Below are 27,988 nucleotides of genomic sequence, written 5' to 3'. Positions count from 1 at the left end.
TTATCTCAATCCATTTTATTTCCATCCAAAGCTTAGTAAATATAGACCCCTTAACGTCTGATCACACCTTATTTGTGCACCAATCAATATTTTTCTAGATTAGAATGTTTCCCCAAAATGTAATAGGGTCAGAGTTTTACTTATAAGGGGTGCCAGGGATAGCCCTGGGCTATTAGTCCAGGTCTGGAGTACCCAGGAGAAGAGCAAACCCTTTATTGGGGCTTACCCCACCTCCCCAGGGATACACGGCCTGGGCTGACAAGCAGTCAGGTGTCAATGCTTTGAGTGGAAGGGTCCCCAGCTTTGGCATTATGTCCCCGCTAGAAAGAGTCTGGTGCTGGTTGCGTAGAATACGAGGAACCCCTACGTCCTTCTTCCCCCCGTATTTTCTCAACCAGGACCGGCCCAACAGAGCCTGGTGCTGGCTATTAAAACGCAGGGGAACCCTACGCATTTTTTCCCCTGTATTTTAAGAACTAAGATAGGTTCAACAGAGCCTTGGCTGGTTATGCTTTTAGGGGGGAACTCCACGGATCTGTGCATGTTTCTGTGTAGCTCGGAACTGCTCAGGCTAGGCTTGCTAGCGTGAATCAGGTCTGTTTTTTTATGAGCTTTTAGTCAGTAATAGTGTGCAAGTTAAAAACTTGCACTCTATTACAGTGCCCGAGTTGTATCCTCACAATGGCAAAACATCTGGATTCGTGTTTGGTCATTGTGAGTTGCAGGGTGTGAGGAACATGTGAGTTCTATAATTGTTTTTGTTTTGTTAAAGTGTAACCTTTATTAAATATACATTAAAAGAGTAAGATAATACAATTGTCTCCCTTTTTGTTTCTCAATAAAAATATATTTTGATGACAATTTCTACTCCTTGAGGTATATTTACTAACCTGAGAGTTTTTAGAAGTGGAGATGTTGCCCATAGTAACCAATCAAATTCTACTTAACATTTAATTCACACCTTCTATTTGTCAACCATGCCTCCACCAAACAATAATAAGTGAGAGGTTGACATATTTTATACTTGACTCTTTTGAGTATAGTAGTAGAAATTGTCATCAAATATATCTTTTTATTGAGACACAAAAAGGGAGACAATTGTATTATCTTACTGTTTAATGTATATTTAATAAAGGTTACATTTTAACCAAAACAATTATAGAAGAGTGCCCCCAAAAAGAGGTTACTTTCCAGTCTTTGCACTTTGCAGGGACACCCTTTGTTATTTAATTGTCATTTTCCTCGGGGGAGCACCACCAACTGTATATCTTAAGCCGGGTACACACTGACAGATATATTGGCCTATCAATTGTCGGCCAGTATGTACCAGCGATATGTCTGTGAACGACATCGTTCACAGACATCGCGTCGGCTTTGCTGCACAGCTGATGAACAGATCTATTTGCAGACATATCTGTCCATCGACAAGTGTGTACGTGAGATCAGTCGATCGCCCATACACATGCAGAGGTAGATGGCCAGCGGAATTCGCGGCTGTGTGGAAGAGGATGATCATTAAATGTATATGAACGATCATCATCTACAGACATCTGCATATCACTCGATCTGCAGATATATCTGCTAGGTGTGTACCCACCTTTTGGGTGTTTTTCGCCCACTACACATAAGTACTGTTGGTTTTTTAATTGTTTGCGTGTGATTATTTTCGATGCAGGATCACCCTCTCTTTCTCTAGAATGCATTACATATGTATATAAGCACTCCTATCCCTTTTACACGTAAACACAAGGACACACACATAATTTTCACTATTATCTAACTTTACTAAGAATTTAATTTATACTTAAACTATACTTATTTATGTAGTGTCCCAATTGATTTGATATTTTCCAAATGTTTTCTTTATGTACTCTTAAATAGTTAAGATTCTTAGCTATAGATTAAATAGATTCAGAAGTAACATGTCTTCAATGCAGTATCAAAGTCACATATGTGCTATTTAGAGGGTCTATTTGTTTTACTGCTAGACTATTCTTGGACATTGAAAGTGCTTGCAGTTTAAGTGTATGCCAGGCGTAGGGAAGACAGCAAGGAGAGAGAAGTCTATTTCTGTATATGTGACATCATGGCAGATATCCCATACAGTAGCTTAGAGAGATCTTAAGAACTAGGAGTTACAAAGTGAAGCAGGTGACAAGGACCTTTAAAAATTAGGACTACAAATGTGATAGGGTGCAAAAAAGTGTAATAACCCTATAAAAAAACTTTTGTCCAAACTCTCTTGAAGTCTAAACTCATAGGGCAGACTTGCAAGGAGGGGTTTGTTAGACCACCCACTCACCATGTATGGGTGGCTATCTGACCACATGGTACCCAGCTGATAGTACTTATGAGCAATAGGTCACGTGTATCATTTTTGACCAGGGACAGCAGGCTGGAAGTAGGAAGCAAGAAGCTTAAAGACAGGATTCCTGGTTAGATCTCCCAACTACACACCACTGCAATAAAGTGTTAATAAGCCATAACCTGCTGGCCAGGGGTTACAGGATCCTTTAATTCCAGACACAAGAGTACTTAGAGAGAGAGACAAAAAGAAGTGAGAGAAGGAGAAGGGAAAGCGCAAAGATGACAGCCATTGACCCACATCTACAGTATGCCAACTCATACAATATGACAGAAGAAGAATATATGATACAAGAAGAAGACTGGGATAGAGACCTACTCCTGGACCCTGCATGGGAGAAGCAACAGAGAAAGGTAAAATCATTTGGAATTTCTACACTTCTTTTTTTTATGGCTAGTGACAGAAATTGTGTACATATAATGAAGGCAGTGTAAGATTCTTCCATCTGAAACAATTAGATGTGATTTTTCCACTATTATGATTTTGGTTCAGAAAACAGGAGTGACCATTTCTGGACTGTAATAAAGCAGTAAGAATGTTTCAGACTGACTGTACTGTGTGCTCAACAGTCACATCAACTGGCCACTCAACAGGTGCCTACACCAGACCCCTCCCACCCAACACATGCAGCACCCCTCCCTGTCCTTAGCCTGGTTCAAGATGTTCCACTGATGCTTTTTTTGGAAGGAGTGGGCTCAGCAAGAGTGATGGATTGTAACCAGCCCCTTCATTTTAGTTAGAAGCCTGCAAGGTGATCCTTGCAAGGGAGGGGGCATAGTGGTGGGGAAAGAGTGCTCTGCATCTGTGGTTTTGGGAGCAGCTGATCCCTTGTAATAACTCTGGGAGGGTTGATGCCTTATAGGTTGGTGACATTTTCAGTAGAAGGTGTCATCATGATTTGGAATGTATGAGGAGGGTGATCAGGTGGCCGAGCAGAGACTTAATGGTTAGGTTATGACTTCAACGTACAGATATAGAGGCAAGGATGGCTATCAAATCTCTAGTGACATCAGTCTAGTCACTTTATCTGCAAATGTCTTAAATGTTTAGAATGGTGTTAAACAGTGTCTGATTCACATTAAATACAGGGAAGCCTCCAGTTTTCCACAGACATAATCAATACAATGTTTTCTAAAAACAACAGGTAGCCTGTGCTTAGCAGACCTTCAGGACTCTAATATACAAGAAGTCAATGCAAATCCCATTTACAACACTGTGAAGTTTCTCCTGCAGTGGTCTGGCTGTAAAGTACATCTAGTCCTGCACTGACTCAGGGACATATCCAGACAGTGATGTTTTTCCATGAAATATCAAATGACTACTGTTTGCGATTTATTAATGCGCAATGATCAATATATTGATATGGCCTTAATGAATAGCAAAAATTGCTGCTTAGAACAACTAGATTAAAATGTGATTTATCTTTAGCATAACAGAAAATATTGTTATGTAAAACATACTCAAGGGGCCGAATTCAATTATCCTCGAAGTTAGGATTAGCTGCGATGCAGTGCCCAGGGCTATTCATTTACAGTCCCTGGCATCCCGTGAGAAGCCTGCAGGCTGCACGTAATGCAGAATTTTGTTCACCTCCTCCTGAGGCTTGAACAAAAAGCAGCATTAAGTTGGGCTTCCTGCCCTTATCGTGGCCACCGCCACGAACACATTAACCCATAGCTCTGGGTATTTATCCTGGAATCTATGGGTTAAATCACGTTAGCAGTGTTAGGAATGGGGCTATTAATCAATCGCTCTGAAAGTTAAACCTCAAGGCTACAACCCTTTTCCTCACGTCGAAACATATCGAGGATAATGAATTTGGGCTAAGATATTTTAACAAACACACATTTCTTAAGTGTATTAAATTATTGTCTATAATCTATCAGTTCTAACAATGAAGATGCAGGGGTTTTGCTGCTAAAAGCATTTGGGGGCCTATTCATCAAACGATAAATGGCCCGGTAACCATGCAAAAACGCTAGTTTCCGCATATTTAAGTTACCGAGCCATTCATCATGAGGGGCCGATAGGACCGCTTTGGTATTCAGCAAACTCCAAAAACTGAAAGTTTTCGGAGATTGCTGCCGAGAACAAATGCCATCTTTAGACAGCGCTTGTTCTCGCATGCGTAGCCGGGACGACAGGGAGCAGGTAAGTAACGCAGCTACAGAAGTAGCTGCGAAACTAACCACGGGGACAACTGCTTTTCAGAGCAGTCGTCCCCTCACCAGAGCAAAGATGAATTGCTCCGGTGTCACGTTTCCCCCGCTGCGAGTTGGATACCTAAGTATCCCTTGCAGTGAGTTCAAAACTTCATCATTGGATGCCATATGGCCTTCGATGATGAATAGGCCCCACATTCTTTTAAATTTTGGCCTTTGGCAAGAGTCCAACTGCGGGCTGCAAAATGGGTGTCGCTGCACTACCCATAAGCGATGCCACTTTTAGAGTTAAGCGTAACTTGCACACTCTGAGCCTGATTCTGGGCTGGGAGCAAAGCATAAATAGCAAGTAACTCTGGGCCTGATTCAGAGCCTCTCGCTGTTTGCGAGAGCTCGCTCTGAATCAGGGTGGGGAATTTTTTTTTTCGGCCTCCAGGCCGCTCGCTAAGCTGTGGGTGACCACCCACAGCTTTTGTGAGCGGCCTGGCGATGGTCACAATTATCGCGACCATCGGGCTTGCGAGGAGACCCTGTGGTAGGGTCTCTGCTCTCGCAAGCCCGATTGGACTACTGACATAACGCCTGCGTTTGTGCACCCACCCCCCTTCTCCATGCCTACAAAACGGGGCAAGCTGTCAATCAACATCGACAGCCGCCCTGTCTTGTTGCGAGACCCCGTTGGGATGGAGCTGCCGTCGCAGTACGGGTCTCGCGCATGCACACGCCGAAGGTGGCACATGCGCAGTCGGGGACCATCGATCCGCTTGCGAGCACTGTGCGCTCGCGAGCGGGTCTGAATCAGACCCTCTGTACCTGGACAAACCATGATGCAATGCCAGGGGTGCAAATACATTTATTTTTGCATGTAGCCCACGAATGCTGGACAACTTTTTTTTACACTGCAATTTAGATGTGAGTTTGTACATACCCCATCCAAATCTAAATCTCTATGCACATATTAAATCTGCCTTGATAGAAACACAAACAAAATGCCCCACCTGCAGTGCTGCATGGTTTTGCCCACGTGCAAAGGTACTTGCTTATTTTTGCTTTGCTCCCACCTCAGAATCAGGGACCTTTACCCCTAGTGATGGATCGTGAGTAAATTACTACAGGGGTTTGACTTTGTACACAAAAGTGTAGCAGACTCCCTGTAGATGCAAACTAGTTAGACTAAGGAGGTGCATCTATTGCTGCTTGCTAAGCCTTAGTGCAAAGATATGTTCTGATGGTGATGACAGCATCTGCACATATCTTTACTGCATACTTGCAGACTTTGGTAAGTCTCTGTCCGAGGAGAGGAGGCAGGTGGTTGTGTTGGGGACAGAGCACCTTGAGTCACGTCACCATGGCCTCAACCCATGTGAAATTTTGCCAGAATTCCCGGCTTTGCGACACTGAGGGCAAAGCCACAATGATGTGATGTTATCAAGTCTAGTTTCCCGCCCACTTCCTAGTAGGCTAGCTGGAGGCAGGGGATTTGCCCACTTTACCAGCAGTCAGGAGACTCGCCCCCAAATTCGTGAGTCTCCCAGATTTTTGGGAGAATGGACAAGTATGCTTTACAGTTTAGAAACAAAAAATTAATTCACTAGCATGCTTTCCACAAGTAATACTGTTCTGGTTACTGCCTAAGCAGTAGGACAATTAGCATGGGGTTCACCTGCCAAAGATGTAACCAGCACCACGTTATGCGAATCTTGTGACACTAACAGGGCCATCAAGAGCGGTGACAGGCCTGGGAACTGGGGGTGTGGCCAAATTGGGGAGGTGTGGCCATGTTCCCAACAGAAAATATAAAAAACCATGTGCAGCCCCGGGGGCTGCTCAGTCAGGGGCATATTGAGGGGGGTTCGATCAGTGCGATCTGTAATCCCCCCTGCACATTTTGCAGATAGAGAGGAGATTGCAGCCTCTCTGAACCCATCAACAGCCCAGCACATAGCCGCGTGTGCTGGGCCAGGGAGAGAAGGCTATGGACGGAAGGGTGGGAATGACCATCCCTACTTGTTCTAATATAAATGCAATTTAATTTTGTTTCTTACATTTTGAGCTAATGGGTGAGATGTACTAAGATTTGGAGAGTGATAAAGTAAAAAGTGATAAAGTACCAACCACTCAGCCCTAACTGTCAGTTTACAGGTTGTGGGGCCTATTCATCATTGGAGGACGTATGGCCTCCAATGATTAAGTATTGAACTTGCTGCGAGGGAAACTTAAGTATCCAACTCGCAGCGGGGGATAGATTACACCGGAGCAATTCATCATTGCTCCAGTGAGGGGACAGCTGCTCCGAAAAGCAGCTATCCCTTCAGTTAGTATTGCAGCTACAGATGTAGCAGCATTACTTACCTCCCCGTCAGCCTAACTACAAAGTTACACATACACACAGCCGCCGGGGCGTCCATGAGAAGGCAGCAGAGGGATCCGCTAGGATCCCTCATCGCATCCCCAGAACTACTTCCCATAGGAAGGAATGGGCCTACGAGAGCAAGGGCTGTCTGAAGATGATGCTTCTTCTCGGCAGCAAACTTTGCTGAATATCTAGGGGTCCTATCGGACCCCTGATGATGAATGGCCCGGTAACTAAAACATGCGGAAACTAGTGTGTCCGCATGGTTACCAGGCCATTTATCATTTGATAAATAGGCCCCTGTGTTTGAAAAGTGACAGATAGGACAGGTGGTTCTTTATCACTCTCCACTTTATCCCTTTCCAAGACTTAGTACATCTCCCTGTATGTATGAAACGATTAGCTGGCAATCTTCTTTCCATGATATTGTGGTTATTTACCATTCTCAAATATAGGACTTATCACAGAAATCTCCTGAATTTGACACAAACATCACAGCATACTGCAGTCCCCATACAATTGCAATAGTGCAATTTCATAAGTTCCAAAAACCTAAAGTTTCCGGAGCTTGTCTTCTCCATCTGAAGATGGCGTTACCTCGCTTACCTTTACAGAGCACCCCAGCTGGTTAATGATTTTGGGATCTCTCTGGTGGGTGGGCTATAGCTGAACCTGTTACTCAACACAACTAGCTCATACTACACGGGTGTGACTGGATGTTTGCACAGACGCAGTAGTGTGACTGGTCAGATCACTTTACTTCATTTTCATGGCTGTACCCGGCTCTTATTGGAGCCCATGTCCCAGTGGCGGTTCCATGATAAATAATCCACTAAATATTTTTTTCCGTGGGTACAGTTCATCTGTATATAAATGCTAGCATTGGGTCATCTTGAAACAAGCACAGATGCAGCACTCTATAACTCTCAGAGAGTTTATGCCATAAGACTATATCTATTAACCCTTATGACAATGTGAATCTTGATTCATCAGTTTGTCTTTTCTTAGGCTTTCTGCATTTTAGTAGTCACAGTAGGAACAATATGGACTCATTCAAACCTCCCAACATTGGGAGACTGCAAAATTGGGCCAGGGGTGTGGCTGCAGCAATCCGGAGGTGTGGACATGCAGCAAGTGGACGTGTCCATTGAAATCAAACAGCTAAAAAAAAAAACAAAACATTTTTTCACACGTTTTTGAGCCGCTTCCTATGGATGCGCCTAATTTCATAGTGTGCAGCAGTGACATACTTCGCAACCCCCAGCCAATCAGGATTGTTCTGACAAGAGAGGGTATGCTATGCTCCAGTGACCTGTGGTGAGGTAAATAGCTGGGGAGGCACTGGCTAGTATCAGAGCCAGATTTACAGATACATATATAAACCCGAGGGCATTATACAAAGGAGCAACAGTATATAGTGCTGGAAATTTGGTGTGTTTTGATCAGGGATGTAAGGAAAGGGTAGGCATTGCCTCACCTACCATACACTTTTTACTCCAGAGTTTTGACTATAAAAATAATTACAATAATACAAAGAAGATATTTATGATATTTTCTTTAAATAGTTTTTTCTAATTTTTATAGTCAAAACTGTGGAGTATTTTCTCTACAACAGAGTTTTGCAAACACCCCCAGCTGCACCAATTCTTTGTCAAAAAAAGTTTTTATTTTTTTAATTTTACCAGAGATATGGCTTCCCCCTATCTATTAAACCCCCCTTTCTCCTGGTCTCTCTATGGAAGCCTATTAAATAAGGACAGTTGTTCTCCAATTGCTATGTCAGTAGGGTTATAAAAGAGGACTCTTGCTGGAAAGAAATGCTTTATTTTTTCAATTCAAATATTACAATCATTTTATTTTCTTTCAATGTTTTGTATATAGTATCACTGTAGATCTGAGTATCACTCGGCTACCTTGGCTACATTTTTATCAGTAAAACAGCAACATAAAACTTCTTATCACTGCAATATTAGTAAATAGCCCTGTTGATTTACAATAAAGTGCCAATTCTGCTATTACGTCTATTATAGGCTGCACCCCTATTTTACATTGCATATTAGAGATGGACTAGGTCATGGTCCCCTCACAACCCTAAATCCGTTCTTGCATTTTTCATCCCCCCACCACCACACAAAATGTTTTTCTCCATATGCAAATGCTGCTCCCAGAAGCTTGACATGCTCCAAATAAGCCCCACAATGTATGGGTTAATCTCAGCAAATAGTACATTTACAATCTAATGCAGATAAGTGATCTGATTTTTACATCATTCAGACAGTAAAACATTAAACATTTCTGTTACAGGTGGCATCTAGATGGTTGTGCTTCCTAGTTCCTTTCCTACCCATGAATGCTAGGTGTAGCTACACAAAGTTATTGTTTGATAGAAAAAAAAGGATTATAAAACACCCATGGAAAACTAAAAAATAAATAAATATATATATATTCCCAAACACTTTATAGCTCTGCACCCTGTATATCTCATGTACTAAGGACTCTGACACTGAGTGTGCGTATGCACAATGGGCCTAATTCAGAGCCGGTCGCTATTTGCGGTCGTTCGTTCAACAAAAAGGGCTGGCTATTCAAATGAACCGTTCACTCTTTGCGGTCAGTTGACGCCTCTATGTCTGAACGAGCAAACAAAACTTGCGGTTGTAATTTTGAAAAAGACGCCCCCTGGCAGCTCGCACCATACGTCATGTCCGCTACTTATTAGATTAATCGAGTACATCGAACAGCGTATGAACTGCTCGCTATTCTTGTGGCTGGGGTTTGCTACCACAAATATGCGAGCAGTTCTGGCTATAAAATAACCCAGTGACGTGGTCAATGACGCTCCAGTATTAATTATGCACACCCTTAAAACGCCCGTTTTGACCTTTAAGCATGCCTGCGTTCTGATCTCCACTCCCCGTTTTCAAGCACCTTCCCCTGTTACCACCCACATACGCCTCCTCCTGTCACTCATATTAGCAGGCATTCGCTATTTAGCGAACAAACGATTTTAGGCCGCACTGACTGGTTCGCACATGCGTATTATGATCTGTACGCATGCGCAGTTGGGCAAACATCGCTCGGAGTGAACGAGCGCCCGCTTACGAGCGGCTCTGAATCAGGCCCAATATCCCTTGGAGAATGGCACCAGGCAAATACATTTAATGTGTGCAGGGAGTGCTGTGTGACAAAGGGTGCCCATAGACGGTGCAATGCACCGTGTAGGGCGACTTTCGTTCCGTCAGCAGACGGATCATGCTGTCACCGCCGGCAATCGTGCAGTCCCCGCAGACCGCACCATATATGCCGGCTTCCTCCTCATTCATCTGAATGGGATCGTACATCGCATCCCAGATTAGATGGTTTTGCAGGAAGATCTGGGGATACGATGTACGACCCCGCGGAAGCACGCAGCACGATATCAGGTACGATATCGTGCCCATACCTGACACGATATAGCACCTATATCATGCCGATCCGTTGGATCAGCCTTCAAGGGCCATTGTACATCTCACACCCTGCATCCATTGTACTGTATGCTTTATATAATTTATGGTAATAATGTATTAGTTCAAAGACATTACATTACATGAATATATGACCAGATAGAGAAGACAATAATTATCCATTCAACTCAAACAGCTCAAATGAATTTATCTGTCCATGTCAAGAAAAACAGTTCTTATCTAATCTGCCAGACCCTCCCTCGCCCTGGGCTGAGAATGAAGGAGCCAAGGCTGAGGATGAGGGAGCCACAGCTAAGGGCGAGGGAGAGACTGAGAGCGATGGAGCCATAGCTAAGGGTGAGGGAGGGTGTGGAGATTGATTTTGATACTTGTGATTTTCTATTGATTTTATGCAATGTGATGTACAACATCTCAGTAAAAAACATAAAACAAATTTCTTACATTACTGACTACATGATAAGAACATTTCCTATTTGTATGAAGATGCTGATAATTCTGTATGCTGGATATAATTCTCAGTGTCTTCTTAATCTGTATAAAGATTTATTGAAAATGGATGTTTTGTATAGGGTTCAAGTGTGTACTATGCCTGTCTGATTGTAATTCCTGTTTTGTAGGGAGTTGTAGTAGGATACAGTATGTCCACCTGCAAGGTGCATTGAAAGCATCTGTGTGCATTTATTGTATTCTAAACAGAGATGTACGATTTGGTTCTCCTGAAATACGAACACACCTGAATTTAGGGGTTTCGAGTCGAATAAAGTCCTAGAGGCATATTCAAATAGAAGCGAAAAGTCCATTACTTTTCGCCGTCATCGCTGGTTTTGTGTGTGAAAAAGTATCGCGCTCGTCCCTGCTTATCTCCATATTCAATTCCAAATCAGCGAAAACGGGACCCGGCGAAACTTAAATCAGCGAAAAGTTCTACCACTTTTGGGGAAATCAGACTGACACCCCCCAAAAGATGCACTGACATGGGGGATCACTATAGGTACCCCCGAATAGCCCTGCTAAAGGTATTTGGGGTTTTTAAATGGTCTCAATAGGCGCTATTTATCGTCTTCCAGCAAGTGGTGAAGAATAGCATTTTGCAACTTTTTTGGGGGAAAATAAGTATTCCCATCAAATTTGGGGTACATGAAAATGAGTGCAAGCATATTTTAAAGTTGCCAAAGATAAGCATTAAAAAGCGCCAAAAACGCACTTCGGGAAACCATTCAAAAATACACCTTCATCATACTTACAGACTCCCCCAAAGGCTATTTCGCTAGTTTTGGAATTTGTACCCCCACTTTAATTTTTTTTGCCTATGTTTTCAAAGTGCTTTTTTGGGGTGTACTTTGTAGTTTTTTTGCATTTTTGATGCAGTTAGCGCCAAGGGAGTGTCCAAAGGGTGCAGGGTGGTTCCCGCAACATTGCACCCCAAAACCCCAATTCTGCGCTTTTTCCGCCGGGTATTCATAGGCGAAATTTTTTCACCTATTATATTGCATTGCATATGGCGCCGGCGAAAAGACGCTGAAATTTAATACGGGGATAAATGGAATCAGTGAAAATGACATAATTGGCGGAAAAGTATCACCAAAACTGACTTTTCGCTTCTAATTGAATACAGCTTCTAGTCCGGAATTACTTAGGGGTAACACGTTGAACTGAGTCCCGGTTTGGTTCTGCAGTCAGTTCGAAACTCAGATTTAAAAACAGGACTCTGGTTTTGAATTACATGTAAACAGGTCTTAATTAAATGATTTATCAATTTTTTTATCGATTTTTATAGATTTTTAAGGAATCCAAAACCGATTCTGAACCAAGACACTTGAGGTGGATTTAATGAATGAATTACAACCAAAACACGGGTGTATGCGCACATCTCTAATTCTAAATTTGGCAAGTTTTCTATGGTGATGTGAAGCAACTTATAAAAACAGACATGTACATGCACCGACAACATTTACACATCTTTCCTCCCTGCAGAACAGACATGTACATGCACCCACAACATTTACACGTATTTCCTCCCTGCAGAACCGACATGTACATGCACCCACAACATTTTCAAATCTTTCCTCCCTGCAGAACAGACATAGGGCCTGATTCAGAGCCGGACGCTATTTGCGCTCGCTCGTTCACAAAAAGGTGGCCTGCTATTTAAATTGAGCGCTCGCTCTTTGCGGTCTGTTGACACCTCTATGTCTGAGCGAGCGAACGAAACATGTGCTCGCTATTTTGTAAAGACGCATCCTGGCCGCTCGCATCCTACGTCATCTCCGCTATTTATTTGATTAATCGAGTACATCGAAAGGCATCTGAACTACTCGCAGTGCTTGTGGTAGGATTTTCCTACCGCAATCATGCGAACAGTTCAGGCTAAGAAACAACCAAGTGACGTGGTCGATGACGCTGCTTTGTTAATCATGCAAACCCTTAAAACGCCCGTTTTGACCGTTTGGCACGCCTGCGTTCAGATCACCACTCCCCATTTTCAGGCACCTTCCCCTGTTACCACCCACAAACGCCTCATCCTGTCACTCAAATTAGCAGGCACTCGCTATTTTGCGAGCGCTCGATTTCCGACCGCAATGACTGGTTGGCGCATGTGCATTACGACCCATACGCATGCGCAGATGTGCGAACATCGCTCGGAGTGAACGAGCACCCGCTTACGAGCGTCTCTGAATCAGGCCCATATACATGCACCAACAACATTTACACATCTTTCCTCCCTGCAGAACAGACATGTACATGCACCCACAACATTTACATGTCTTTCCTCACTGCAGAACAGATGTGTACATGCACCCACAGCATTTACACATCATTCCTCCCTGCAGAACAGACGTGTACATGCACCCACGACATTTGCACATCTTTCCTCCCTGCAGAACAAACATGTACATGCACCCACAACATTTACACATCTTTCCTCCCTGCAGAACAGACATGTACATGCACCCACAACATTTACACGTATTTCCTCCCTGCAGAACCGACATGTACATGCACCCACAACATTTTCAAAACTTTCCTCCCAGCAGAACAGACATGTACATGCACCCACAACATTTACACATCATTCCTCCCTCCTCCCTGCAGAACAGAACATGTACATGTACCCACAATATTTACACATCTTTCCTCCCTGCAGAACCGACATGTACATGCACCCACAACATTTACACATCTTTCCTCCCTGCAGACAGACATGTACATGCACCGACAATATTTATACATCTTTCTTCCCTGCAGAACAGACATGTACATGCACAACATTTACACATCTTTTCTCCCTGCAGAACACACATGTACATGCACCGACAACAATTACACATCTTTCCTCCCTGCAGAACAGACATGTACATGCACCCACAACATTTACACATCATTCCTCCCTGCAGAACAGACGTGTACATGCACCCACGACATTTACACATCTTTCCTCCCTGCAGACAGACATGTACATGCACCCACAACATTTACACATCATTCCTCCCTGCAGAACAGAACATGTACATGTACCCACAATATTTACACATCATTCCTCCCTACAGAACAGACATGTACATGCACCCACAACATTTACATGTCTTTCCTCACTGCAGAACAGACATGTACATGCACCCACAGCATTTACACATCATTCCTCCCTGCAGAACAGACATATACATGCACCCACAACTTGCACCCACAACATTTACACGTCTTTCCTTCCTTCAGAACAGACATGTACATGCACCCACAACATTTACACGTCTTTCCTTCCTACAGAACAGACATGTACATGCGGGTGCCGGACTGTAGATAGACAGTAATTAGTTAGACAATGTCTAGATCGACCCCAGTTGTTAGACAGTCAATAGATCGACAGGTACAAAAGGTAGACAGGTACAAAAGCTCGACACACTAAAGGTCGACATGTAACAAGGCCGACAGGAACAAATGGTCGACGGGGGCAAAAGGTCGGCATGAAAATAGTCGACACAAAAATGATCGATACATTTTTTTTTTTGTAGGTTTAGGCACTTAAGATGAGCCAGTGTCCAATGTCATTCCCTACCATCCATCGTCATTCCCTACCATCCACGTGGGCATGGAGGGGGAATAAATCCATGTGGCGAGCGAAGCGAGCCACCGTGCCCGCAAGGGTCCGAATGGTATTTACACAAAAAAACATTTTAAAAAATGTGTCGACCATTTTCGTGTCGACCTTTTCCATGTCGGCCATTTGGCCATGTCGACCATTTGACCTGTCGACCTTCTTACATGTCGACCTTTAGTGTGTCGACCTTTTGTACATGTCGACCTTTTCTACCTGTCGATCTATTGACTGTCTAACAACTGGGGTAGATCTAGACATTGTCTAACTAATTTTTGTCTATCTCTTATACCACACCCTGTACATGCACCCACAACATTTACATGTCTTTCCTCCTTGCAGAACAGACATGTACATGCACCCACAGCATTTACACATCTTTCCTCCCTGCAGAACAGACATGTACATGCACCCACAACATTTAGATGTCTTTCCTCACTGCAGAACAGACATGTACATGCACCCACAGCATTTACACATCTTTCCTCCCTGCAGAAAAGACATGTACATGCACCCACAACTTGCACCCACAGCATTTACACGTCTTTCCTTCCTTCAGAACAGACATGTACATGCACCCACAACATTTACATGTCTTTCCTCCCTGCAGAACAGACGTGTACATGCACCCACAACATTTACACATCTTTCTTCCCTGCAGAAAATACATGTACATACACCCACAACATTTTCATGTCTTTCCTCCCTGCAAAACAGATGCATTAAATTTCTAAAAAAAGAGTATGATGTTTCTGTTATGCCACTGTTAGCACACAGAATACAAACCATACTTCTCTGTTGTGTTTCATTTTACAGTTTTATTATTTAATTATTTTTTTTCCTTATACACTTTCAATTGCTCTGAAACGTTTAATTAGATATGATGGAAGTGATATCAAATTAGCGCACCTCAAAATCAACAATAAAAAAAATCAAAGTGCCATCTAACACCCACCAACTCATAAAACATAATTCTTAATGTTAGTTTTCCTCCAAACTTCTCTTTTCTAACTTCAGTCCTTTTCTGCTTAGTACTATTAGTACATGTCTAAAAAAATATATAAACCATACTTGCCTACCCTCCCGATTTGGCCGGGAGCCTCCCGAAAATCGTGTGCCGCTCCCGGCCCCAAGGAAAGGCAGGCAAGTCTCCCGGCCCCCGGGAAAGGCAGGCAAGTCTCCCGGCCCGCCAGTGACGTGTCCGCACCCCCCCGCAGTTGTAAGTATAATACCCGGCAGCGGGGGGGCGGTGACGCGATTTGCGCTGAATCGCGTCATCGTGGCTCCGCCCCCGGCTGCACAATTAATCACGGCATTGTGGAGAGGGGGTGGAGCCACTATGATGCGATCACACTGTCACGCCCCCATGCTCCGCCCCCAATGACGCATCACCAGCCAGGCCCCGCCCCTTTACCCGCGTCACACCCCCAGCCGTGTAAGCCCGACAGCTCCCTCCCAGAAGGAGGGAGCTAAATGTCGGCAAGCCTGATATAAGCCATATAAAGGGCCTGATTCTGAGATGGGAGTAAAGCACCAAAGAGCAAGTAACTGTGCACCTTGGTAAAACCATGTTGCACTGCAGGTGGGGCACATTACAATGTACAGATATTTGGATTTGGGAAGGGCGTGTCCAAACTTAAATCTAAATTGCAGTGTAAAAATAAAGCTGCCCAGTTTTTGTGGCATGGCCGTAACTAGGGTAGTGCGACCAGTGCCATGGCACAAGGCACCACAGGGCAGGGGGCGCTGTTTGTGTCTGTCAATTTTCCTGTATATTATCATTCTCACTTGTAGCTTCCTCTTCCTTTATCCCCAGCATCTCCTGGGCTCCCCTATCTCTTCCCTAGCCCATCCCCATGAGGCCATGGCCCTTTTTCAGGTGGACTATCTTATGTCTCTATTTAAAAAATGGGGGAGAGGAGGCTCCAATGCTTTCTCTGGCATAGGACACCAAAAAGTCTAGTTACAGCTCTGATTTGTGGGCTACATGCAAAAGCAGCCAGTAGTTACCCTTCATGCAAAATTAAAAAGTATTTGCACCCCTTGTACTACAGCATAGTTTGTCCAAGTGCACAGTTTCTTTGCTTTACTCCAGACTCAGAATCAGGACACAAGTGTAAAAGAATAAGAAAACAACACCTTTTATAGCGTCCAAAAAGAATAATGTAGTAATATAAATAATGGAATATGATGTAGCTATATAATTACAGGACATGTTAGTAAATAGATCAACCACTCAAAGTGGAATCTGATATTTTTATTATTGAATCCAGAGGCAGAGAAAGGACAACCCCATGGTATTTTTTGGTGGATACTACCAAGGAGAGAGGACCATGAAAGACCCTACTGAAGGTTCTTCTTAAGCTGCATACACACGTAACGATTTTAGTAACCAACGATTTTAGTTAACGATTTTCGTTCAGATTTTCTCTTGAAAAAGTGAACGAAAATTGTTTTGAAAAATCGTTGGTTACTAAATTAATGAACGATTTTGTCAACGATTTTCATGAACGATGAACGATGAACAATTGTTTAATCATGCATACAGTGAATGGACATCGTTCATCGTTCATTCTGTACAACATGAACGATTTTCTGAACAAAAATCGTTATGTTGGACAGTCAGAAATGACGATGAACAACAAACTACAAACGGGAGCGCGCTTGGACGATTATCGTTCATCGTTCACCCCCAAAAAATTAACGATTTTTTAAACGATTTAACGATAAAATATTGTTACGTGTGTACGCACCTTTACTCTGGGGTCTACTTTGCATTCCTATCCTACCCTTCTTTCTTCTAATTGCTTTAATTTTCCTTTCCCCTCATTGTTGTCCTACTAGGGCAGTGGTTCTCAAACTCGGTCCTCAGGACTCCACACAGGTCATGTTTTCCAGGTCACCCAGCAGGTGCACAGGCGTAGTCATTATTCACTGGAATGTTTTTAAAGATCCACAGTTGTAGCTAATTATTTCACTAGTAATTATGTGAGGAGACCTTGAAAACATACACTGTTTGGGGTCCTGAGGACCGAGTTTAAGAACCTGTGTACTAGGGGAACCATTTATTAAGGTATTCTGCAGTCCATTCTCAATCATTTATTTTTATAGGATATCTGCAATATTTAAGTATAAGAGCAATTTACTAACTCTGATATCTGCAGTTGCTGATATTTTCAATAGTAAAAGCTGTCACCATAGCTTTCAAATTTATCAGTCCCTGAAAAGCTTAGGATTTCTGCGCTCGGCTCCAATGGCTAATGCCATCATTAGTAATTGTAACCCAAGGACCTTCAGAAGTTATCACTTTACTTCTTTACCCAGAAGCAAGCTCTTATTAAAGTCACTGTCTTGGCAAGAAAAATGTGATAAATAGCTAACAAAAAATAATGTCTATTGACACAATGTCGTGACATGAAATTATATTTATTGGTGGACTTTGGTGATTGTTGATAAATCAGCCCTCAGTCTATTCTTTGTTCCTCCATTTCCATTCCTCCCATTCTGCAGTTTCTTTGAATTTTAATTCTTTATGTTCTTACCCCCTTTGGCTCTATCTTCTTGTTTCCCTGCCCATCCGTTACATGTAGGCTTCAGTATCCTCTGGGATACAAGTATATGAGGCTTACACTATGTATTGTACACATGGGGTATGGGCAGGGCTGCCATCAGAGATTGTGGGACCCAGGACTGTCAAAATAGTCAGGGCCCCTCCCCTTGGGATGGGGGGGGCAGTTTGTCAGAGGTGGGCGATGCTGTGAATGTGGGTGGAGCTGTAGCAGAGGTGTGGCATTAACTGGTACGTAAACCACTTAAAACAAAATATCAAAGTTTGGGCTGTGGGGGTGGGTATTATAACATGTTAATCTATAATATACAGGTGAGGGTGTGACAACGTGATGTGGGTGTGAGAGCAAGGTTAGGGTGGGAGAGCATGGGGAGATGAGGGTGTGAGAGCAAGGTTAGGGTGAGAGGAGCAGGGGGAGGGTGAGAGAGCAGGGGGTGAGAGATCAGGGGGAGGGTGAGAGCAGGGGGAGGTTGAGAGCAGGGGTGAGAGATCAGGGGGAGGGTGAGAGAGCATGGGGTGAGAGATCAGGGGGAGGGTGAGAGAGCATGGGGTGAGAGAGCAGGGGGAGGGTGAGAGAGCAGAGGAGTGTAAAGTAAAAGTGGGAGAGCAGGGTCAGGGAGGGAGAGCAGGGTAAAAGTGAGAGAGCAGGGTGGGAGAGCAAGGTAAAAGTGAGAGAGCAGGGTGAGGGTGGGAGAGCAAGGTAAAAGTGAGAGAGCAGGGTGAGGGTGCGAGAGCAGGATAAAAGTGGGAGAGCAGGAGTCTCTGTACCTGAATGGGAAGTGGGATGCCCCGCAGTCTCTCCTGCCCGTGTGAGCACTTCTTCCTCTTCACAGTAGCTGTAGCAGGTAGCTTCTCCCCTCGCCACTGCTGCTCCCTCCTCCGCTGCTGCCCCTTCCTCTGCCCCGGCTACTCTGCTCCCCGCCCAGCTTCTCCCCGCTGGCTGGCGTTTGCCGGACTGGCTGCCGCTCACGATCACACACGGACAGAGTCAGGGCCCGGGGGCCCGGAAGGCAGCTGCATTTTGAATTTAGTACCGGCTCTGAGTTAATCGGAGTGCGCGGAACGGCAACCAATCAGGAGCCGCCACTGTGACCGCTCCTAATTGGTTGCCGGTCCGCGAGCCAGTGATATCACAGCTTTCAAAGTGCCCTCGGAGCTTGTCTGCTCTGCAGCCGGCCGGTCCCCCTTTCTGTCCAGGCCCGGGACCCTAGTCCCGGCAGTCCCCCCCTGATGGCGGCCCTGGGTATGGGATACAAGTATATGAGGCTTACACTATGTTTTGTACACATGGGATATGGGATACAAGTATATGAGGCTTACACTATGTATTGTACACATGGGATATAGGATACAAGTATATGAGACTTGCACTTTGTATTGTACACATGGGATATGGGATACATGCAAGTATATGAGACTTGCACTATGTATTGTACACATGTGATATGGGATACAAGTATATGAGACTTGCACTATGTATTGTACACATGGGATACAAGTATATGAGGCTTACACTATGTATTGTACACATGCTATATGGGATACAAGTATATGAGACTTGCACTATGTATTGTACACATGGGATATGGGATACAAGTATATGAGGCTTACACTACTATGTATTGTACACATCTGATTATGGGATACAAGTATATGAGACTTGCACTATGTATTGTACACATGGGATATAGGATACAACTATATGAGGCTTACACTACGTATTGTACACATGGGATATAGGATACAAGTATTTGAGACTTGGACTATGTATTGTACACATGGGATACAAGTATATGAGGCTTACACTATGTATTGTACACATGGGATATAGGATACAAATATATGAGATTTGCACTATGTATTGTACACATGGGATATGGGATACAAGTATATGAGGCTTACACTATGTATTGTACACATGGGATATAGGATACAATTATATGAGACTTGCACTTTGTATTGTATACATGGGATATGGGATACATACAAGTATATGAGACTTGCACTATGTATTGTACACATGGGATATGGGATACAAGTATATGAGGTTTACACTACTATGTATTGTACACATCTGATATGGGATACAAGTATATGAGACTTGCACTATGTATTGTACACATGGGATATGGGATACAAATATATGAGATTTGCACTATGTATTGTACACATGGGATATGGGATACAAGTATATGAGACTTGCACTATGTATTGTACACATGGGATATGGGATACAAGTATATGAGACTTGCACTATGTATTGTACACATGGGATATGGGATACAAGTATATGAGGTTTACACTACTATGTATTGTACACATCTGATATGGGATACAAGTATATGAGACTTGCACTATGTAATGTACACATGGGATATGGGATACAAGTATATGAGAATTGCACTATGTATTGTACACATGGGATATGGGATACAAGTATATGAGGCTTACATTATGTATTGTACACATGGGATATGGAATCTAAATATGAGATTTGGACTATGTATTGTACACATGGGATATGGGATACAAGTATATGAGGCTTACACTATGTATTGTACACATGGGATATAGGATACAATTATATGAGACTTGCACTTTGTATTTTATACATGGGATACAAGTATATGAGGTTTACACTACTATGTATTGTACACATCTGATATGGGATACAAGAATATGAGACTTGCAATATGTAATGTACACATGGGATATGGGATACAAGTATGAGACTTGCACTATGTATTGTACACATGGGATATGGGATACAAATATATGAGGTTTACACTACTATGTATTGTACACATCTGATATGGGATACAAGTATATGAGCCTTGCACTATGTATTGTACACATGGGATATGGGATACAAGTATATGAGGCTTACACTATGTATTGTACACATGGGATATAGGATACAATTATATGAGACTTGCACTTTGTATTGTATACATGGGATATGGGATACATACAAGTATATGAGACTTGCACTATGTATTGTACACATGGGATATGGGATACAAGTATATGAGGTTTACTCTACTATGTATTGTACACATGTGATATGGGATACAAGTATATGAGCCTTGCACTATGTATTGTACACATGGGATATGGGATACAAGTATATGAGACTTGCACTATGTATTGTACACATGGGATATGGGATACAAGTATATGAGGCTTACACTATGTATTGTACACATGGGATATGGAATATAAATATGAGATTTGGACTATGTATTGTACACATGGGATATGGGATACAAGTATATGAGGCTTACACTATGTATTGTACTCATGGGATATAGGATACAATTATATGAGACTTGCACTTTGTATTGTACACATGGGATATGGGATACAAGTATATGAGACTTGCACTATGTATTGTACACATGGGATATGGGATACAAGTATATGAGGTTTACACTTTGCATTGTATACATGGGATATGGGATACATACAAGTATATGAGACTTGCACTATGTATTGTACACATGGGATATGGGATACAAGTATATGAGGTTTACACTACTATGTATTGTACACATCTGATATGGGATACAAGTATATGAGACTTGCACTATGTATTGTACACATGGGATATGGGATACAAGTATATGAGGTTTACACTACTATGTATTGTACACATCTGATATGGGATACACGTATATGAGACTTGCACTATGTATTGTACACATGGGATATGGGATAGAAGTATATGAGACTTGCACTATGTATTGTACACATGGGATATGGGATACAAATATATGAGATTTGCACTATGTATTGTACACATGGGATATGAAATATAAATATGAGATTTGCACTATGTATTGTACACATGGGATATGGAATATAAATATTTGAGATTTGCACTATGTATTGTACACATGGGATATGGGATACAAGTATATGAGACTTGCACTATGTATTGTACACATGGGATATGGGATACAAGTATATGAGACTTGCACTATGTATTGTACACATGGGATATAGTATACAAGTATATTAGGCTTACACTATGTATTGTACACATGGGATATGGGATACAAGTATATGAGACTTGGACTATGTATTGTACACATGGGATATGGGATACAAGTATATGAGGCTTGGACTATGTATTGTACACATGGGATATGGGATACAAGTATATGAGGCTTACACTACTATGTATTGTACACATCTGATATGGGATACAAGTATATGAGACTTGCACTATGTATTGTACACATGGGATATGGAATACAAATATATGAGATTTGCACTATGTATTGTACACATGTGATATGGGATACATACAAGTATATGAGACTTGCACCATGTATTGAACACATGGGAACATTTTCGCATGCAAGATACTGTAATGCTCCTTCATTATAACACTATGAGGCCTCAAAGGATCTGACCCTTTAAACATAACTGTCATTGGCATGAGATATTCCTATATGGAATTAATCCTTTAATTGGCACAAGCATGTGATATATAGCTTGTCATTCTGTCCTGTTAGGATCATTGGATGAGGTGTGAATGGTCACACAGCTGTGGTGTGAAGATTTCTGACAGATGTAACCATGACACTGATCCTGTATCTAAACTATTTGCCAGTTATCTATATTTAACCTTCCTCATTACATAGAACACATTCATTTAACATATTTTCTTACGTGTACATTAACGGTACTAGGTTACTCTGTAAAAGAACAAATAGCGTTCTCCCTAAAGCATATGTAAATATGTGGATTGTATTGCCTTCTAGTCTTGAAGAAATAATCTCACAAACATGGGACTATTGGCCTGATTCAGAGCTGAACGCTCTGACCAGAGCGCTCGCTCTGAATCAGGGCCCTCCTACCTTTTTTTGGAGCGTCCTCATGGACGCTCGCATAGCGTCCATGATGATTGTCGCGATGGTCTTGACCATCGCGACCATCGGGCTTGCGACGGAGACCCTGCGGTAGGGTCTCGCTGCCGCAAGCCCTGGAGTGATTTTGGCTCTATCAGAGCCAAAATCACTCCCACTGACTTCCCATGGGAACGCCTCCGTCTGGCAAGCACGCCCCCGGCATGCCCACCAAAGGGGGCGTGCTGTCAATCAACATTGACAGCACGCCCCCATTGGTGCGAGACCCGGAGCGATGGTGAGCCCGTCGCTCGCCGGGTCTCGCGCATGCGCACGATGGAGCGCCCTCCGTCGTGCGCATGCGCAGTGGGGAACATCGACCCGCTTGCGAGCGTCCTGCCGCTCGCGAGCGAGTCTGAATGACCCCCTATATGTATTTTACTCAGCATAATAAGAGATGTACAAGGCGTGATACATGACACCTCGCATTTTGAAGGCGTTGCATCTTGCCACTCTTCACATGCATTACGGTGTTTTATTAACGTTGTATGCTTGTAATATATCACACAGGACAGCTCACCTGGTAAGAGTTGTCCTTTGCAATAGAAGGACTTCCGAGTGTATGACCCAGAAGTCCTTCTGCGCATACTTCAACTGCTGGGAGGGGTCCAATTCGATCCTTCTCATGGGGTGTTGTGAATAGAAGCCTATAGGCTCAGGCCATCTAAACATGTCGTTGCCCACCGCATACATGCCAGGACTTGTCACATATGCGGTAAGCGGCCAAACCTCTGAATACGTCATTTTCGGGGGATTGACCGCAAAATTAGCATTGCTGTATCCTGCCCAAGAAGTGAGTTCACAAAAGTGATGAAAATTATAAATATGATTAGAAACAAATATTTACATAGATTTTTAATGAACGACCAATATTCAAAAAGTGGAACAGACATTTTTGACACTTAAAAAGCAGACTTAACAAGCAGCTTGTTTTGTATTTTATTCAATATTTATGCAAATTAATAAAACATAGAAAATATATAGAAAATGACAGTGTCTACTCATTAGTCTGCCAGGCAAATGACCCAGAGATCTAGCAATGCTTTCAGTGATTTAAAATACAGTTATGGCACATTAAAAAAAACAAGCTGGGTTCTATGGACCCTATGTCAGGTACACATTTTAAAAATGAATATGAATATAGAAGGCAGATACATTAAAACAGAAAACAGTAAATATATTACACAATATGCTATTTCAGAGGTTCCCAAACTCTGTCCTCAAGGCACTCAGGTTTTAAGGATATCCATTGTTGAGCACAGATGATTAAATCAAAAGACTGAGATACTAATTAAGTCACCTGTGTCCAACCATGGATTTAGTTAAATCCTGGACCATTAGGGTGCCTAGAGGACCATGTTTGGGAACCTGTAACACAAGCATAGGAATAAAATGAGTGATCCATACCTGGGGTTCTCAACTCCAGTCCTGAAGTACCACCAACAGGTCATGTTTTGTGTAGGGATGTGCGCCGGACCATTTTTGCCGGATTTGGATTTGGTTCTAATTCGTCGTCCGGCTTTGGATTTGGATTTGCCAAACTGCGGTGACTGGCTTTGGATTTGGATTTGGATTTTTTTACAAAAATTTACAAAAAAGCTAAAATCACATAAATTGGTCTTTTTTTTCTTCCTAGAGTATTATTAACCTCAATAACATTAATTTCCAGTCAATTTAGACCATATCACAGCTTATAATATTGTTTTCAACATTATTGGCCAAAGGTTGCAGTGAGCTGACTGGTTACTAAGCGACAGCAGCGGCACAACGACACAGACACCACAGTATAAAGCACATCTATGACACATTGCCACACAGCAGTGGCAGAAATGAAAACTAGTGCACCCACCCAGTGGGGTACGGCCAGCAGAATCACAGTACTTGTTTACATAGTGGGCTACGGCCCAAGGAGTCACAGTGCACAATCTTATTCACATTACACCGCACATAGGGCCTGATTCACATTACACCATAAAGTAGTGTCTCTTATTTATGTTACGACACACAGTAGTGCCCCTTTTACACAATGCCCACAGTAGTGACCCTTTTACACAATGCCCACAGTAGTGCCCTTTTTACACAATGCCCACAGTAGCGGTGTCGTGTCCCTTACACAATGCCCCCAGCAGTGGTGCCCCCTATGCAGTCCCCTTAGTAGTAGGGTCCCCTATGCAGTGCCCCCAGTAGAATGCCCCCAGTAGTATGCCCCCCATTAGCAGGCCCCCCCAGTAGTATGCCCCCATTAGCATGCCACCCAGTAGTATGCCCCCCATTAGCAGGCCCCCCCAGTAGTATGCCCCCCATTAGCGGCCTCCCCAGTAGTAGGCTGCCGCAGTAGCAGGCCCCCCCAGTAGTAGGCTGCCCCAGTAGTAGCCCCCCCTGTAGTAGGCTGCCCCAGTAGCAGGCCCCCCCCAGTAGTAGTAAGCCCCCCAGTAGTATTGCCCCCCCCAGCAGCAGGCCCCTCAGTAGTATGGCCCCCCCAGTAGCAGACCCCCCCCAGTAGTATAGCCCCCCCCAGTAGCAGGCCCCTCAGTAGTATGGCCCCCCAGTAGCAGACCCCCCCTAGTAGCAGACCCCCCCCAGTAGTATAGCCCCCCCAGTAGCAGACCCCCCCAGTAGTATAGTCCCCCCCAGTAGTATGGCCCCCTCGCACCCCCAGTAGCGCCCCCGGCCCTTGCACAAGTAAATAAATGAAAAATAAAAACTTACCTGAATCCCCGCTCCCGCGCCGTCTGCTCTGCTGTCATACGCTGAGGAGGGAGCCGGAAGACGGAGCTCATGTGTGAGCTCCAGCCGGCTCCCTCCGTGCAGCAGCCAATGAGAGTCTGTGTGACTCTCATTGGCTGCTGTAACAAACACACAGCTGCCGCTGGCGGCTGTGTGTTTGTGTCTGTGTAGGGCAGAGCGCTATCACAGCGCTCTGCCCTACACAATAGGAGCCCTGATGTCGGATTCTCTAGTGAGAATCCGACATCAGGCGGAAGCCGTTCATCCCCGAACGGGGATCCGAGTCAGGCGGTGAACACCCGAACAGGGTTCGGGTGGAATCGGATCCCCAATGTTCGGAGCGGTTCGGATTCCACAGAATCCGAACCGCTCATCTCTAGTTTTGTGGATGCCTTTAATCATGCACAGGTGAGTTACTCTATGTTGCTGGGTCAGTAATTATCTCACCTGCTTCTACTGACAGAAATCCTCAAAACATGACCTGTTGGGAAAACTTACGGATTGAGGTTAAGAACCATTGCACTTTACCACAAAATATTAGGAAACCTGTGTGTGAAAATACAAGAGTAGGTGTAAATAATTCAAAACCAAATAAAATTATAAGTAGTAGCTTAATAATATATGTAATGTAATATTAATAACATACATATACTGTACATGACATACCGATCACTAACTTCTTAATTTGATCAACTTAATCGCAGCATTTTACAAACTTCTCAAGGATCATTGTCTGTAGATAATTAATCCCATGTAATATTGTAAAACATTAAAACAATCTGATAAATGTAATTAATGGTCTAAGCTATCAACCTTTGTCCCTAAGGACCTGACAAAGTATAAAATATTGACCCCCTTTAAATATCATATCCTGATATACACTGACTACCATTTTTAGACCCTACCTAAAACAAAATTAAGAACATCAACCCAACATCTGTTAATAGCACTCCATTACTGCATACTGGCTGATTGACTCCCAGTCTGTACCTAATAACAGAACCTCCTTTTGGACAAAGCAATTTGAACATTGTCTAGCTACTGTAAGTTTTAGTCTCCCCCTTATTCAATCCTACCAGGGACACTGAATTCCTCTACTGATGATGCTAAACTATTTTTGACAATATTAAAGGTAAAAGTCACAAATTACAGTTAATATCCATGATTAGGTTTCTCATTGGGTTGTTCCTTAAATCTTTACACCTGAATACACTAGCAAAGTGTTTCCCAAACTCAATCCTCAAGTCACCCTAATGCTAGGTACAGACTAGGCGACTTGCAAACTAATTGAAAGGTAGATAGAGTTCACACTAGTAATCACATTATGAGCTCTATTTATTAACATTATTTTTACTAAAATAAAGTGAAAAAGGGTGTTTTCACACCCTTATCACATTATTTTAGTTTCACCTAAAAGTACTAAGCGGCAATTGGAGTAGAATTCGTAAAATTCTACTCCAAGCCCTAATTATCACATATTTTTAGTAAACAGATCACATTTCCCATAATTGTAATGGGAAATGCGATCTGCCTGGAATTGACTAAAAATAAAATGTGAAAAAATACCGGGGGAAGCCCTGTGATATTAGCGCCACCTGGAGGTGGCGTTATCCAAGGTCTTCCCCAGTTACCGGACTCCTGCTCTGCTCTAACAGTGATCAACTGTGTGGTCTAAACAGACCACAAGCTGATCACTGCTAAAAAAAAAAAAAACTTACCTGAGTCCAGGGCCGGTGATCGGGGCTCCGGTGATGTCCTCCATGGCTCCGGTCAGCTGGCCGGGTCACAGTGCAGGATGGGAGACCAGCTGACCAGAGCCACGGAGGACATCACCAGAGCCCCATCACCGGAGGTAAGCAAAATTAAGGGGGGTGGTCACGGGGGGGGGCGTGATGGGGGGAGCGATCACGGGGGAGGTAGCAGCGGCTGGTTAGTGCATGCGCGGGCACCTTGTCACTATTTTTCCTGAAAAATATAGTGATAAGGCTGCTGTGGGGATTCGCAGGGGCGGACCTTTATCGCAAGCTCTGCCCCTGCAAGAAATTTTTAATAAATCCCTGTGATATTGCCTGAATTCACAATGCAAATTCAGTCGGTAATATCACACTACAATCTGCATTTTAATGCGGATTGTAGTAAATAGGGCCCAGTGTGAGATTTGAAAAAAATTCCTTAGTTCATCAAAGAACCAACATCATGGTCTATTACCTGGTAAATCAATCTGACCCTTGGTTGGTGGTGCAATAATTTGTGTAGAACACGTAAACAAGTTTTTGCAGAGAAGCAAAAGAACAAATAAGTCTTTCTGGAGCACTCTTAAAGACATACAGTATATGTGTATGC

The 27,988-nt window shown here is 43.2% G+C and overlaps 1 protein-coding gene across 1 annotated transcript in view; it reads left to right on the top strand.

Moving 5' to 3' along the window:
- Positions 1–2,363: 2,363 nt before the first annotated feature.
- ACTN3 (actinin alpha 3) overlaps positions 2,364–27,988 on the top strand; it is a 150,536-nt gene continuing 124,911 nt past the window's right edge. The window contains exon 1 of the mRNA XM_088468295.1: positions 2,364–2,718. Coding sequence (XP_088324421.1) covers positions 2,587–2,718 — 132 coding nt within the window. The 5' untranslated portion in view covers positions 2,364–2,586. The remainder of the gene's footprint in view (positions 2,719–27,988) is intronic.

Source organism: Taudactylus pleione, unplaced genomic scaffold (assembly GCF_031769625.1).
Source record: "Taudactylus pleione unplaced genomic scaffold, aTauple2 ptg000085l, whole genome shotgun sequence".
Taxonomy (NCBI): domain Eukaryota; kingdom Metazoa; phylum Chordata; class Amphibia; order Anura; family Myobatrachidae; genus Taudactylus; species Taudactylus pleione.
The sequence above is the reverse complement of the archived record's forward strand: the minus strand, read 5'-3'. Positions and strand labels throughout refer to the sequence as shown.